The sequence below is a fragment of the Lycorma delicatula genome, chromosome 1 (assembly GCF_047948215.1).
Source record: "Lycorma delicatula isolate Av1 chromosome 1, ASM4794821v1, whole genome shotgun sequence".
NCBI lineage: Eukaryota > Metazoa > Arthropoda > Insecta > Hemiptera > Fulgoridae > Lycorma > Lycorma delicatula.
Window position 1 is genome coordinate 108243068 of NC_134455.1, and position 17970 is coordinate 108261037.

The 17970-nt window shown below is 30.6% G+C and overlaps 1 protein-coding gene across 9 annotated transcripts in view; it reads left to right on the top strand.

The window, feature by feature from the left end:
• LOC142320913 (serine/threonine-protein phosphatase 6 regulatory ankyrin repeat subunit A-like) overlaps positions 1-17970 on the top strand; it is a 180538-nt gene that overhangs the window by 51695 nt on the left and 110873 nt on the right. For all 9 annotated transcript variants that reach the window (XM_075358932.1, XM_075358939.1, XM_075358953.1 and 6 more), the window contains exons 9-11: positions 4997-5125; positions 8295-8427; positions 13390-13599. In XM_075358932.1, the coding sequence (XP_075215047.1) occupies positions 4997-5125; positions 8295-8427; positions 13390-13599 (472 nt within the window). The remainder of the gene's footprint in view (positions 1-4996; positions 5126-8294; positions 8428-13389; positions 13600-17970) is intronic.

The window sequence follows — 17970 nt, forward strand, 5'->3', positions numbered from 1 at the left end:
TGTACATTCAAATATACAAAATGATTAAGCATTTCCAATTTTACTCCCATCATAATAGAATCCCATTCTTTAAATCTCCAAGCCTGCCCTTGTGAAAAACCATTCCTTTAGATTTTACAGTACTTACCTCTAAATCATTTAGATCTCAGTATTTCTTTATAACTTCTAAATCAAATCAATAATAGAATCATCTGTAAGTATCTTGTCATCCTCATAATAGCAAAATAACTTCTCTAATACTATCAGTGTTAAGTCTACCATTCTCATAAGAAAAATTTACTCAATGTCCACAATAAAAAAGGCTTAACAACAAATTTAGCATAACCCCTCATTCATTAAAACTAACATTTTCATACAAAAGCTTTAACAGATTTATAATTTTTAAAGACACCTTCCACATTTAATTTTTACTAAGGTTTTGGTTGAGTAACTGAATTAAATAATTTCCTAACATCAGTGAAGGCTGGAAAAACCTTTCTTTCAGGCAAACACAAGTGAAGTTAAACAGTTGAATTGAATAAAGATGCTATGAATGACGCTGAATAGACTAAAGACGCTATCCATGCACCCATGTCCTGGTTGGAAACCACACTGACATTGTGGAGTAGCAGACACCCTCAGAATATCAAATCAGTAGTCTCTGTTAATATTTAAAAAAGTAGTAAGCTAGACTAATACCTCTATTATTGCAAGCATCACTTCTATTTTCTTTCTTATGCAGCATAAACATGGCAGCATTTGACTAGTTTTTAGGAAATGTTTTGAGAGATAGTATTTTATTAAAAGGAACCTCCAAGTATAAGAACCAAATCAGAGGAAGTTGTTTATGAAATTCATTGCCAATCAGATCAGGATCTGCAATATTACAACACTTTATCAATACAGTGATTTAAGGCAAAAAAGCAAAATGTTCATGTACGTGAAGTGCCAAAGCTTTCAGATTCTATCCTTTAACTATTTAGAATCTTCATCAAACCAAAGGGTGTAACTTTTACCCAAGATGTTGAGAAACATTTTCCCTATGAAACATTGCATTCAGTTTTTTAGCCTAAAAATCAACATGTTCGCAAGTCATTGAAGCTTGATGTTGGTTAGCTTAACCACATGGGAATGTTCAAACATTTTTAAAATGCCTTGCTGATTTTTGCCCTTCCTATGACTAGAAGCTTTCTTTTCTTGATAGCATCTGTATTGGTACTAAAACCATAACCAAACTAAAACCGTAAGTCTTTCTTTACTTTTTTGCCATCGTGACATTTGTTTTTTTGTAAAACAAGGACTTGTTTGGCATGACTTTAAAAAAAGAAATTGATTCATCAACATTAAGAAAATCTTGCAGGCTGTAGTTTTTAAACAGAGTAGGCAAACTATTATTTTTCCACTTCCACGACACAGTATCTTCATTCACAGACTCCGGTTCACCACAGATCTGACAATATGCAATTCCGTGTTGTGATTTGAATTTGTTGATCCAACCACTAGAAGCATTGAAATCAGCCATTTGGAGATCCTTGGCTTTTCTCAGTGCTTTTCCCTTTAACCAGTGGCAGGTGTAAGCTATAAAATTGCTGAAAACCATTTTAATAATACATCTTCTAACTGTTCATATTTACCACTTTTTATCATCTTTCTTTTTGTTCCACGTTGTACAGATGGCACTTTTGTGAATTGCTTTTCCTTTTAATAAAATTGTTCTTATTGTTGAATCAGGAATGTTAAGATGTTTAGTGATTTGAGATTTAGTTTTTACTTTATAATTTTGACCATAAAATTAAAAAAATTTTTGATTTATCATTGACTGATAACAATTTTCTTTTAATGCCATGTTGCTCTGCACCAATTACATGACTGATGCTAAAAAACTATGATTCAAACAGTTCTTACTCAGCAAAACAAGAGGATCACATGTCACATCAGCTTGAATTCATATACAACCCTGAACTGAACTCTATGATTCATATTTGCTATTATGATGAATGGTTTATCTGACTGTATGATGGCAGAAAAATCATGCAACTGTTTGTTTAAGCAAAAATTTACAGCAAATTTCAGGTGAGTCATGTTTAAACTCATTTTCATGAAAATATTGCAGCCTTACGTAACAGTTAAATTTCAATTCATCAGATGTAAAACAGAGAATATTAGGGAGGATTGAGCATGTATTAAGCTGAAATATATACACTTGTTTTGCCTTATTGGTCTAGGAACTTAAATCACATTTTAAGCAGAAAAATTGTTTTATCAGTGAGCATCTTAAATAAAGTTTACTGTGCATTTGTATATTATTTTATTAAAATTAATCTTTTAAGATTCATATTGTTCCTCCTCATTGTTAAACTATATTTTAAATTCTGCTAACATAAACCACCTAGTACAGACGTTGGGATTGTCACATTTTTCTGTACTATGTGTATATTTATATACACATATTAAAAAATAAGTGTGTAAAATATATATATTCATATATAGCAATAAATGAAAGTTTTTTACTCAGTGACAGAAGTGTGTGTGATATCCAGGCAGATGATGTCATTTAATAACAGTGATGCAAAATACAAATTACCTTTGAATACAAATATTAATTTATCTAATATACTAGTAAATACAGAGTTCTGGAAACCAAAAGCCACCATGACATGATTATTTCAAAATGATACAAACAAAAACTTCTATTTTTTTACTACCATGAAATAAATGGTATCCAACCCTAAAAATAATATATCTACGTATTTAATTAGTTTAGAGGTTACAGACAATAAGAAAATAAAAGAGAATATCTTCCTGGAAAAACTACACATTAAGCACAAAGCAACAAAACCTGTATGAAGATATTATGCTAAATATTTTTTAATTACATACAGTTTTTACAAAGTATCCAGACTATTTATGTGTTAACACAACCAAATTGAAAATTTTGAGTTTTTAAATTAACGATTGAAATTGTAAACCTCTCACTCAGCCGTTAAAAATATACATGTTTCATTGCCAAATACATACCTTGTATTAAAAGTGATTAATTTTTTTTTAAAATTGCAGGACTAACAAGAATATGACTTAATGGTCAGATCTAGCTCTTGTTATCCCATACCACACACTAAATATGTTTGTTTTTATATAACAGCTATTTTCACCTTTATTAAGACTCATTTAAGCATTATTTGTCTTAATGGATTTCCTGCATGTAACAGTTTTTAGTTTTAAAAATTACTGCTAAAGGCACTGATGAATCATATTAAAAATTCATATTTATAATGATATCAATTCCTACATATAACACATGTAATATAGTTTTTAACTTGATGGTGAATTTTTAACAAGTATTTTTCCATATTTCTCATTTTCGCTAAACATATTGAATTTTTTTTCAAGGGAATTGTTGTGAGACCTAAAATTTTAGAGTATCAAAATGTATTTCTGTTTGAGCATGTAATTGTTACATTCAGTTGGTGATAAAAATCAGTTATGGGGTGATAAAAATCAGTTATGGGTAGCATAAAAGTTGTAGTTTCAGTGTTTATGGCAGTTGTTAGCTGAATGCATAGTAATGGCACTGTCTGTATTGTTCATGTCTTGTAATTTTTTGATTAGTCAGTTAGAGTCTATAACTGGCATCAACAGAGTTGGTTGACATACTTGTAGCATAGATACATATGTATATACACATCTTTTGGTAGCAAGGAATATATGTAGTTAAACATTTTTTTCACAGTATATTTAATAATCTTTAAACTTATAAATCTCACCTGCAGTTATGATTTTGTGATTATTGAAGGTGCTAATAATACTAATAATAATGTAAAAAGCACAGGATTGAGATATCTTTGTAAATTTATTTATACTTAACTCTACAAGCCCAAAATATCTGTTTTGAAAATTTGCTAAGTTAATATTTTTACGACTTAGTTTGACAGTTAAATACAGTAACTAGCTTTATGATAAATAGATTGTGAAGAGTAGTTCTACATCCAATTGAATAGGACACCATTAAAAATTTTATTTTTTTATAATGATAAAACATGGCTTTTAGATACTGGCACTGGTGTCTAGATGTATTGTTATTCTATGGTGTATTGTTATTCTCTGGATTTTTTCATGAGAATTCATCACTCTTCATCATTAAAATATCTGTGGAAGGATATCTGTCATTGTTATAATGAAAAATTATATTTACTTTTATTAGCTTTTTATTTGTTAATTTTTTAAACGGAGACATCTGACCTACTACTGCTGAAAGAGAAGTGTTAAATTTTGTCAGCATTATTTTTTACGATGAAAATTGGACAGGCATTCAAAACACTAAGAAAAGTTTTTATAATAAATTCCATTATTCAGTATTGCTTATCTGTTTCACTATCGCTTATTACTTTTAAATTTATTTTATTTTATATTTTTTTATTTGTAGGATAACCACATAAGGACATTACAGTAGTCACAACAAAAAAAATCCCATCATCAACATTTTGGACTGATCTATATACTTTCTCTTTATAACTGTAGTAGCAATAGCTTGAAAAGTAGAAACTTATAATAATAATAGTCATTCATAAATTACAATAAAATTTTCCTTCAGTAAAAAAAGACATGAAAAGATACCTAAGATAACTAAACTTAACTTTTTCAGTGCTCAAAAAATATAAGAAGTATTATATTTTTGGATATTTCTGTTATGGATAAGATGTGTGTAACTTGTTAGACAATACATTTTCAAGTAAACTAAAATATATTCTATTTAAAAGAAAAATTAATATAATGATAAACTTCGGCATACCGAATGCAGTAATTACAATATTAACATCATAAAACTCTACAGCAGATTAATTTAAGCCCTTCTGCTGTCTTACAAGACTTAATATTTTCCATCTAACTTATCAAGTATTTCTGATACAGTATGACAGAACTTCTTAGTTTTTACAAGGACTTATTAAATGTTTGCTTAGATACCTCTAATATTGTTATTGTTATGTATTTGCTAATAATTTTCACAATTTTATTGCAGGAGCAAAAGTGGATAGCGTTGACAAAACAGGTTGTACTGCTCTTCATATTGCTGCCTTTCATGGGCATGAACTGCTTAGCACAACATTACTGAATTATGGTGCTGATCCAGCCAAACCTGGCTTCCAAGGTAACCCGTGTTAAAATGCTATATATTTTCTTCTAAATGTTATTTTATAGATAAAATTATGTACATTAATGAATAAATGTTAGGTGATATAACCGTAATGGTAATGATATGAGTCACAAGTTGCTCCTGAAAACTAATAACCATTCCCAGTAATAAATGATTTTGTATTGCGTTTTTCACAAAGTTAAATATACTGTTGCATATCAGCATTCATGCCAAGCCTATGAAAAAAGTCCTGCAAGTGATATCATTCTCTTCACCTGTGGGACTGGCTGTGCAGTGAATGTGATTACTCAGAAAAAGCAGCTCTGATTAATAATGGCTATTCTAAGTGTAACTAAGGAGTTACACTTGTACCACAGGCATAAGAAATGTCGATCAAGATAGTGAAAAACAGCAAATTAATATACCCTCTTCCTTTTGGGAAAAAGATTTACTGCTTCAACGTTTTAGGAGACTAATAATGAAATGTAAACAGTATTTTTGAAAAACAACACTTAATTCCACATTTTTACAGTTGTGAGCAGATCTTAGCTTTCTTTATTTTTCATCATTACTGCTTCCTTTTGGTTGGAAACTACATCCAATTTTTATAAGCGTTTGCATTTCTGTAATCTGCATTTTACAAGTACAAGTACTTTAGTACTTTAATTATCAACATACTTATTTTTTACAGCGTGGGATGGTTAAGCTAATGTAACTCCAACCTGGAGAGACTCTTCTCAAGGATATACCCGTAATGAGATATTAATTTTAATATGTATTTGAATGTCACAAAATTAACTATAAATCTTGGGATTAGAAAGAAATTTCAAAGAACAAATCTAAAGGGTGTGAAGCATAAGAAACCTGTTATTATGTTTCAAATGCTATCTCTACTGATGTAATACAATTAATTTTAAAAGTTATTATAATTTTAATAATGTCAGGTTTTATGTTATTCTTCTTCAGTTGACTGGTTAATTCTTCCTCACCTGAGATTCTCATTCCAGAAAGTAAGAATCCTTTGCACATCACATGCACACAACTTCACTCATAACAAGGGTCAAGGCCAGTCGATCTCAGTTGTTCTGCTAGCACTGTATAAAATTTTGTCACTATACTGTGACAAGGAGTGATTTTGCATGTGTTTATAATAATAAAAAAATTGAAAATCCTGCCAACTGTGAGGAACAATCAGACATATGTTTTTGGAATGCTTGCAAGGTGTTCAACCTGTGGAATTTTGTCATCAAATTGCTGCTGTATGTAGTGGCAGCATAATGAATGAAGGGAATAAAAGAAAATGGGGTTGTTTATTTACGGTAGGAAGAAATTTTCATGAGGAACAATGCTCATTACTGAATAGCTGAAAGAACAGATTGATAGACATGAAGAGAACCAATGTTTCATGTTAGTTGACAAACTTAGTGATAAATTTCCTGTATGTTCATGGTCTCTGTTGTATGAAATTGTGACTGTTCACTGAAACTACCATAAAATTTGTGCCAATTGTGTCCCAAGAATGTTGACAGACAATCACAAAAATATGCATTTCTGCTGCTTTGTCATTCCTGGGGCAGTACCTTAGAGATGGTGATGAAATGCTGAATAGTGACTGGTGGTGAAATGTTGATATTGCACTATACATAAGAGAGTAAACGTCAATCACTTCAGCTGCATCATTCTTGATTACCTTCAAAGCCAAAAAAACTTAAACATTCAAAATGCAAAGTGATGGCTACAATTTTTTTGGGATTGCCACAGAGTTTTACTGTGTGAGTTTATGACTTGCAAAGAGACAATTAATGCTGACTCGTTCAGAAATTTTGATTGAACTTCATCATATAATTTAAAATGCTGGTGTGGTCTTTTGACTCGTGGAGTGTGTCCTGCATATGACAGTGCATGTCCACGTGTCACACAAAAAAAAACCTTGTCAATTTCTCAAAAGTTTCGGATGGGATGTTTTTGATCACTCACTGTGCAGTCCAGATCTTGCTCCAAGCAATTTTGTTTACAAAATTGAAGGAGTTTTTCAGTGGGAACTGCTATGAAAGTGATGGCAACTCAAGACAGCTGTTGTTGAGTGGCCTAATGGATTGGCACCATACTTCTCTGATGACAGCATATAAAAACTAGTGCCTTGATTCGACAAATACTTGAACTTAGGAGGTGATTGTGTGGAAAAATAGCTTAAAAAAAGTAGAATATGCAAGAAAAAAATTGTATTATGTAATTATATATATAAAGCAATCAAAATTAGCAAGAATAGATAGTATTATATTAATATTTTTCAATAAAAATGAATTCAGACTGATCATTGTGTATTGATCTAATCCTTGCAATTGCTACTCTGGTCATCATCATGTCTCATTAAGTTTCATGTAATCATCATCCTTAGTCATATTCTCATATAAGCCATGGAATATACTATCACAAAGAAAACAAATTATAAAATACTAATTTCTTGAGATCTTAATGTAAGCACCAAAATGGCATTTTATATGAAAGCAAAAATTTACTCAACAGATATAAATTTAATGTCAATTCAATAAAAAGAAATTGAAACAGAACAGAAAGATATAAACTCAGTCACTAATAAATAATTACATCTCTAAAATTCATCCTTCTCTCACGACTTCTTATGCCTAGCTAGCAATTGAATCCTGGCATCAGTTAATTGTGATGACTGCTGACTAACTTGTTTCGAATGTTTTTATTAATCATAGATTTAGATATAAGACAAATTAAATATATAAGTTTTAAAACAATAACTTATTAAAGCATTCAATGAAATCTGTTGATGCAGTAGAATTGTGTTATAAATTTAGTGTTATTAAGTTTAGACTACATTTGTAATTTATATTTCATTACTTCTATCGATAATTTATTTTATTAAAGTTTTTTATGTTATTTGTACTAATATATTAAAGAATAAAGTAATTTTTCTTTTGAATTTTGCAGGCAGTTTTCATCTAGCCATTGCTGTCTGTTATGTCATGGCTATAACAGATTTAACTATCAGATTTGCTAGGTCCTATAGACTTCTTTATTAATGATTTTAAATTTAAGTATTTTTCATTATTTATGTATAAATTTTAATTGCTTATGGTACGATTATATTTATTATTTTGATGACTTTATAATTAAAAATTTCTATTTATTAAAAATAGTTTGTGCATTATAGGAAGAACTCCATTGCACATGTGCTGTCTTGGTGGATTTGTTGAGTGTTGTCGCAAGATATTACAGGCTGGTGTAGATTTAGACTGTCAAGATAATTCAGGAAAGACACCTCTCCATCTTGCTGCTTTTAAAGGGTATGTCTTATTTAACTTAAAAAATGGTTTAGCTAGGAACTGGTATCTGTTTTACTTTAGTGCACTTTTATGTATCTGAGAAAAGGTAAAAGAGTACAGATATTTATATGGAGGGGGCATCCAAATTTCCAATTTGAATTCTATTTAGATGCTATTCAGAAGTTACCAAAATATAACAAGTAAATTCACATCATATTTGGATTTTATTCACCACTGTAACTTCTAAAGCAGTCCCCTTATGAGCCAAGCACTGATCTCTGTGCATCTTCCATGAATAGAATGCATCTTAAAGACTTTTTTTGGTGAGCGTGTTCAGCACTGTCTATGATTCCAGTTGAATTTCCTTATTGTGTCAAATATTTGCCTCTTCTACTTGATTACAATTTTGGAAAGAGAAAGAATTCACACTGAATCAGATTGAATGAAAATGGTAGAAAAGGAACAACTTCCATGTCTTTTTTAACCAAAAACTGCTGCCTTATGTGTTGCAAGTGACTTTTCATTGTCTTGGTGAAGGACCTACTCATTCTTGCCTCATGTCTCTGGACATTTCCTTTTCATATCCTTCCTTAATTACCTTAAGAGAACATATGAAATTCTTCACTAGTGTCATCTGACCAAAAGGTACAAACTCTGTGCATAGTCCCATAGCATTGAAGAAAGAGATCAGCAAGGATTTGATGTTGCTCATGACTTGGTGGGTTATTTTAGTGATGTGGCTATTCCAGTGGATGATTGCTGCTTAGTTTCAAGATCATATCCATAAACCCAACTTTCATCACCTGTGACAACCTTAGTTTTTTGATTCATTCATTGCATTTATGTGTTGCTGTTTCTATTCGTTATTCAGCATTTGTAACACCAACTTTGTGGGATCCTCTTCAATCCTTATGTGAAAGTTCATTGTCATATGCCATGAAATAATCCCCAATGATGTCATCAATGGTGTGCTTACAATCTTCCACAATCGCATTTGGTACACCAATGACTTTTCTGCTGTAATGCCAGTAGTTGCTTGTTTTAAACCTCCATCATCATCAATAGATATCCACCCATATTTAATTTAAACCAGTCATATATTTGTGACTGGCCTAAAGTGTCATTACTGAATTCTTTAGTAACTTTTGTATATTTCTGCAGATGTTTTATGTAGTTTAAAATAGAACTTAATATAGATACCCTGTTGTCTCAGATTGTTCATTATTAAATTGCAATCACAAGCAAACCTGACAATGGAAAACTACCTGCCAGCAACAAATAGATCAAAGTCATTGGATATATGAAGGTTGTATTAAGCTGCTATAGTGGAATTTGATTTTACTAATGCTGTTTGCATCCATAATACAGAGTACTTTCGGGTAGCACCTCATTTTATTTGGAGCATTGTCACAAATTATATAAAGATTTTTTCAAATTTTTTATGTTTAAAGACCTTAAAATAAGTGCCAAGTTTTATAATCAGTTTATTATTATATTCCATCCTTACCTTTTCATTATTACATATTAGGATGGTGCTTAAAAACTAACTTTTAAAATTTACCCAGGGCACCTTCTTATTTTGTTTTATGATATAAAAAAAGACTTTCATAACAATTTCTAATTTTTAAAAAAATGTTTTAGGAGTCGCTACCAAGTTTTGAATTTTCAAGATAATCGAGGTTTATGCAAAACTTCTGTCAAAGTAAATCAAACTGGTGAACACCAAAATGACATTGATCATCTTCTCAATCAATCATAACTGACTGAATAGGGACAGGCACACTCAGCATTCATGTTCATACAGGAGTGTTTCATATCCAGATGCATGCTTGGCTGTGCCATGCATAGTCTGACTTAAGAGCTCAGTTTCCTGTCAGCTACTGTACTCTGAGGAGTGTTTGTGCAGCTGTGTTTATTAAAACTGTGTTCTTTTCTAAATTATTCTAATTAAAAATATATTTAGTTTGCAGTAATATATTATTGCAGTTTACAATAATAATTTGTTAAAGTGGCTTTATTTCATTACGTTACTAAGTCGTTATATTACTAACTTTGGAGTTATTTAATACTGTTTTTTAAGTACGGCAAATAGTATTAAGGGACCCATTGTGATGAGAACATCTACAAAAAGCCAGATTGGTAAGCCAGATATTTGGCTTGTTGGTCAGATGACATCACTAAACCAAACAAGGTTGCTGCCATCTAAAAAAGAAGTTAATAGCATTTTTTTTTTGTTACAAAAATGAATTAAACTTAAATATAAGACTCAGCTCATTGTGCTGCTAGTGATAATGATGTACTTCTGATTTGGGAAAAGGCTAATTCCTATTAGATTAAAAAAACATGTGGTTAATAAAATTGAAGGTCTGTTCAAGGAATGGCAAAAGCTGAAAAAGAACAAAGAAAACAAAGCCAAGTGCTCAGAAAGTTTGAAACAGAAAGAAGAAGACTGGAAGATGGCTCTGGAAGACCTTTTTGATATTGCCCGTGCTATTGCTTTTAATATGATTAAAATTAAAGAAGATAAAGATTTTCTGCTTGCTCAATGACAAAAAGGATGCTTGGTAAAATAGGAAATGTTGATAAAAGCTTAGAAAGAAACAAAGTCTACAGAGAAAAACACACATTTGGAAAAAATGAAAGAGCGTGAAGAAAATAAAAAATTGCTTTTTGAATTAACATCAATTCCTCTGGATGGATATGAAGATGAAAACAGTTCATCTGAAAGTGAAAGTAATTCTATACATGAAAAAGTGTTTTCATCGTGTGACCTAATTCCAAAGAAAAGCGATAGAAGGAATATTTTAGACAGTAACATATATGCAAGCCTTGATGCAGCAGTTAAGTGACAGAAAAACAGCTATTGTTTTGATTATTACACTGAAAAGTGTTGGATGTGACTCTTCCGAGTATAATGTGAACACATCTTCTATTTGGCACCTTAAGAATCAAAAACAGAGAAAAGAGAGCTCGAGACTTAAAAAGTGAATTTTCAGCTAATGTGCCTTTGACCGTTCATTGGGACGGAAAAATCTTAGAAGATATTTCAGTTAGTGAAACGGTTGATAGATTACCTACTGTTGTTTCAGGAAAAGGCATTGAGCACAGTTACTTGCTGTTCCAAAACATCAATCGGGAACAGGGGAAGCAATAGCTTGTGCTGTTAATGAAACACTGGAATCCTGGGGCACAGACGAAGTGAAATGGTATTACATATGCTTTAATTTTCTCTGATTTAGGTCTGTATGCATTATCATGAATCCTTCCCAAGCACATTGACTTTTGTCATAAGTTATCCTATATAGTTCTTTCCATTCTACATTGTTTGTACATTCTATGTACTGTTCTCAACAAAAAAGTAAATTATGTTTGGTCAAGAACTTGGAATTGTACAAACAAAATTTAAAGCATTGTGCCGTGATTGATTTAACTTAACAAAACATTGCTTTTACTGAAATTGATTGTTGTTTACAACTGTTTATGGAAGGATACTGTTGATTAAAGCAGTGTGAATTGTTTTGAAATATATTTTGTAAATGTTATTGAACTCGCTACTACAATATTTATGCTCAAAGGATATAATGTTGGAGAAAAACTAAAAAAAAGGACTGAATGTTCTGACCTTGAATTAGTATGGCCTATTAGAAGATGATTCCGTTTTAGTTTTGTGACCAATGATGAGAGTTGGATGTAGTAGTATGACACAGGCAGAGCAAGGAATACCAAGTAATTTCCTGAAGTTTTTCAGCTTTTAATCATAAAGTTTCATCTGACTGAATTTTTGGGATTCAAAAAAAGTCTTATCAGATTATCTGGGTGGATGGCATTCTGTGAATTCTACTTAATAGAGTGACACTAAAGCAACTATTGAAAATTATTTGTTAAGTTCACAAACCATTGTGCCAATTGTGTTAACAGTGTGATAACTATCACACATAATGGATGAACAATTATGTTAGATGATCTTGAAAAATAAAATTTGATCTTCCATATCTGAAAATAATCACATGAAATAAGTAATTTGTTACGGATCAAGAATAATATATATCAAGGATAATCATTGATGGCAAGTATGTTACATAAAATTCTAACTGTTTTTCTGTTTATTTCAGGTGCTTTACATGTATCAGAACATGTATAAAAAAGAGCAGGACGAATATAATGCAATAAATGAATATACTTTCCATTTTTTTTATGAACAATGTTATATATATTGCTTGTACAATAGAAAATAAAAATTATTTAGAAAAATAAGTATAAATTTGAAATCATTTCTGTCTGTTATTTCTTTTAACATATTTTTTAAATATTAATTTCATGCCACTATATTGTTAGATTTTGCATTTGTAAAAGCTGAATAACTTAACTCTTAATAATTTAATTTTACTGTATTATTTCTATTTTAACATTTTGTTGAACGTTATTGGCAACTGGAAAGTTTTACAATTATTTTTTGACTTTTTGAAAATAGATTTACCAGAAAAGAATAACCAAAAATTATAGTAATACAGAATAGAATAAATCAGTGAAAAAATAATAGGCTTGTAATTTAAATTAAACACGACATCAAAGAAGTAACATTATTACACAAAAAATTATATTATGAAAAAAAATTAGCTTTTAATGTAACTATATGATATTACATGTAGTTATTACTTACAACCTTTTGAATTCAAATTGAACTTTGTTTACACAGTAAATATTTATCTGCATAATTTTAAGTGGTAAAAATTTTTTAGGCTTGAAAAGTTTAAATAATAATAAAAATATAATTTCACTTAAAGATATATATACATTATAAAATTATTAAATTTTTTTGTGAAATCTAGATTCACTGCTCCTTGGTTCAAATATTTTTGTCAATGATTTTAGTTTCTATCTTACATTTTCTCTTGTTTATTTTACATAAATCATATTAATCTTGAAATTAATTAATTATATTTATAGTTAATTATATTTTTCTTGTTTTCTTTATTTTTTTAGAAGTGTAGAATGTCTGGATCTTCTTGTGAGTAACGGTGCTAATTTTCAGCTGGTAGACATGTTGGGACGTACTCCACTGCATCTTGCTGCTGCACAGGGTCGTTATCCATGTCTCTTTACTCTTGCAGGTATCGGTTCATCAGTGAATGAACAAGATAGTGAGGGATGTACTCCTCTACACCTTGCTGCTGCGTATGACAAAGAAGGAAGGTAAATCCGAATTAAACAGGTCAATGTGAAAATATTAAGATTTTATAATGTATTGTTCCAACAACATTTCTTCATTCAATATTGTAAAGAAAAAATGAATTGTTTGTTTTTGGTTGCTGTTAAAAATTGATATTAACTCCTTGTACACCAGTTTAATTTATATATTATTATTCTTTTTAACTTTGCAATTCTAAAAAAAATTATGTTATATTGCTAAAATGACAAAGTATGAAAAACTAGGGGAGTTTAGTGTTACAGGTTATTATTATTCTTACAAATAATGTTAAATGCTTTCTTGATGTTAACATTTCACGTGTGATAAAGGAATCATCTTGAAAAATTCTGCTGTATGAAGTTTTGCCTTAGTTGAAACATTTTAAAAGCATTCAACGACAGTGCTGCAGTTGATTTTTCAATTAGTTTGTAATTACAGTCAGGAATATTGTTTTGTGTGCTTTTAAACACAAAATTCTTATTATTTTTTTAAAAAGTTTACAGTTAATTCAAAAGTGCCCACCATATTTTATTGGTGCAAATAGTTTTAAACCAGTTATTTAATAGCATGTTTTACTTACATTCAATTTGTCAGTCCAATAATTACAACATTAATAGTAGATCCAGAATTGACCTCTGCAATACATAAAAATTCGACTGCATGTGATAAACATTTTGTTAAAATATTGTTGCAATTGAACTGCGCTTCATTATATTGTCATCTGCACTTCACATAAGATTTTATTAAACTTAGTACAATTCTTTTGGTAAGACCGTTAGCCAATTTCCCACAAAGTATCTCCATGATAAACCTTATCAAAATTTTCATTTAGTATATAGTCAGGACATAATAGAGTGCTCAGAAGTAGTGTTTTATAAACTATCTGCTCAGGGTGCTCTATAAACTATTCTAATTGTTATTTTTTATTATTAAGATATTTAAAGTAATACTCTCACATTTAAAGATGTTAAGGTAGTAATAGCCTCACATTTATCTTATTCTGCTTTCTGTGTTTCTCATAAATTTTGCAAATTAATTTGTAAAGTTCATCACTCCTATCCATCCTATTGATTGATGCTGAATCAGTATGATGTGTAGGAGTTTCATGATGAATCATCAGTATGATTCATCAAATGACACTTCAAATTCAAATTATTATTTATATCTGTTAAACTTATCATCAGTTTTTTTCTCACTGCAGCGTAGATTTTCCATTTACAGTTTTGATACTTTTATTGTACACTTAATTGTAATTATTTTTTCTCTTAAGTCTTACCTTTTCTGTAACCATTCTTCCTTTGCTAATTAATCTTTCTTTACTATTCCTAATTTCATTTCTTATATTTTGATACAATTTTCTGCCTTCCTTATCTTGTGTGATTTTAAAAATTTTTCATTTGTCTGTCATTTTAGTACATTTCTCATTATCCATGTTTTTCTATCTCTTGTTAATTTTCTGTCTGCTGTGTACTCTTCATTCTGCCTTAATTCTTTTTTAACTCTACATATTCATTTTCTGTTGATTCTTCTGTTATTATTAACTTCTAGGTATGACCCTATGATTATCATTTGTTCAGATTTTATCTTTACTTAATTTCCAAAAGGAAATAAAAAAACTTTTTTAATTTCTTAAATTTCAACCTACACTAAAAATTTATTTTAAAAATTAATTTCTTAAATGGCAGTACAATTAATGTCTGCTCCTGAGTACCTTAATCCTAATTTGGTTACAAATTCCTGCCCATATCTGTTATCTCCTACTTTCTTGTCTCACTACACATATCCTCTTTAATGACTTTAAATATTGTCTTCATCTATAGTTTATACTAGTACAAAATTCTAAAACTATCTTTTTCACTTTCTTGACCTAGCCTGTATTCCAACGATTTTCTTTTCTTGTCCTCGTGTAACTGTAACTCCATGACCAAAAATTTTGTCTTAAGGAATAAGAAAGTCTTTTGTAGTTAGAATATTTTTTTTTTGTTGACAGAAATGTTTTTTAATTGATGTAGTTTAAATGTTCCAATTGTTGAATTTTTGTTCAAGATTGCAATTATGCTAAATATGTTTTACCTTGTTTCTTAAAAGAAAGTTCATTACTTTTATATCAATACAAATGGTGATATGACTTTGCTAAATTTAGAGGATAGTATTCATCTTTATTCAACTCCCTCATTGAATCAAGAGTCCTTGCCGATGGTGGATGGTGAGGGGGCTTGAGTGTTCAGTAATACAGAGTAACTGAACCGAAGGTGCAATCATATTGGATAGGTATCATTGAGAGCCAGACTAAGGAATGATTCCTGAAAGAGGGCAGCAGCTCTTTCAGTAGTTGTTAAGGGCGTAGGTCAGGACGACTTAAACAGCCATATCAACATCATTCAATCCTCTGAGTAAGGCGCAGCTGAAAGCAATGGAAAACCACAGCTGTTTTTTTTCCAAGAAAATGTAGCTATCTGCATTTTCATACAACAAAGGTGGAGGCGTCTTCATTGGTAAAATATTCCTGAGGTAAACTAGTCTTCCAATTGGATCTCCGGGTGGGGACTAAGGAAGGGGTCAAAAGAAAATTAAAAAATAACATTCTATGAGTTGGAGCATGGAATGTTAGACGTCTAAAAAAGGTTGGTAGGTTAGAAAATTTAAAGTGGAAAATGGATAGGATAAATGTAGATGTGGTAGAAAGTGGCAAGGTTCGGTGGGAAGAAGAAAACAACTTTTGGTCAGGTGATTTTAGAATAATTAATTCAGCCTCAAATAATGGGCAGGCAGGAGAGTAGGTTTTGTAATGAACAAGAAGATAGGGAAGAGAGTAGACTATTTCAAATGTATAGTGATAGAATCATTGTATAAGGATAAAATCAAAACCTAAACCAACAGTGATTGTTAACATCTACATGTCTACAAGCGGCCATGATGATGATGATGATGAGGTAGAGTGTGTTTACGAAGAAATTGACAAAACAATTATACACATAAAAGGGGAAGAAAATTTAATAATAGTTGGAGATTGGAAAAGGCAAGGTAGGAAATATAGTAGGTGAATACGGGCTGGGCAAAAGGAATGAAAGCGGGGACCAACTTATAGAGTTTTCCACAAAGTATAATTTAGTAATTGCAAACACTCAGTTTAAAAATCATAATAGAAGAATATACACATGGAAAAAGCTGGTGATACTGCAAGGTATCAAGATAGATTATATCATGGTTAAGCAAAGATTTAGAAATCAACTCTTTGACTGCAAAGCTTACCCTGGAGCAGACATTGATAGCGACCATAGTTTAGTGATAATGAAGTGTAGATTGGGGTTTAAAAAACCTGAAGAAAAGGTGTCAGATGAATTGGTGGAATTTGCTTGAGGAAGAGGAGGTAAAGAAGATTTTTGAGGAGGACATCGCAAGAGGTCTGAGTAAAAAAGATAAGATAGAAAATGTAGAAGAAGAATAGGAGAATGTTAAAAAGGAAATTCTTAAATCAGCAGAAGCGAACTTAGGCAGAACAAAGAGAACTGGTAAAAAACCTTGGGCTTCAGATGATATATTTCAGCTGATGGATGAACATAGAAAATATAAGAATGCTAGTAATGAAGAAAGTAAAAGGAACTATCGACAATTAAGAAATACTATAAACAGGATGTGCAAACTAGCAAAAGAAGAGTGGATTAAAGAAAAGTGTTCAGAAGTGGAAAGAGAAATGAACATTGGTAAAATAAAATTTTAGGGTACATAAATTAAAATCTAATAATGTGTTAAACAAAGTTGGTACACCAATATAATACGAAAGGTAAAGTCGATAGTTGGGTGGAATATATTGAAGAATTATACGAAGGAAATGAATTAGAAAATAGTGTTATAGAGGAAGAAGAGGAAGTCGAAGAGGATGAAAGGGGAGAAACAATAGTGAGATCTGAATTTAAGAGAGCATTAAAAGATTTGAATGGCAGAAAGGTTCCTGGAATAGATGGAATACCTTTAGAATTACTGTGCAGTGCAGATGAGGAAGCGATTGATATATTATACAAACTTGTTTGTAATATTTACGAAATAGGGGAGGTTCCGTCAGACTTCAAAAAGACTGTTATAATCATGATATCAAAGGTAGAGCTGATAAATGTGAAGAATACGAACAATTAGGTTAACTAGCCATGCATCAAAAATCTTAACTAGAATTCTATACAGAAGAATTCAGAGGAGAGTGGAGGAAGTGTTAGGAGAAGACCAATTTGGTTTCAGGAAAAGTATAAGGCAAGTGAAGCAATTAGTAAGGCTCAGATTAATAGTAGAAGGAAGATTAAAGAAAAACAAACCATCATACTTGGCATTTATAGACCTAGAAAAGGCATTTGATACATACTTGGCATTTATAGACCTAGAAA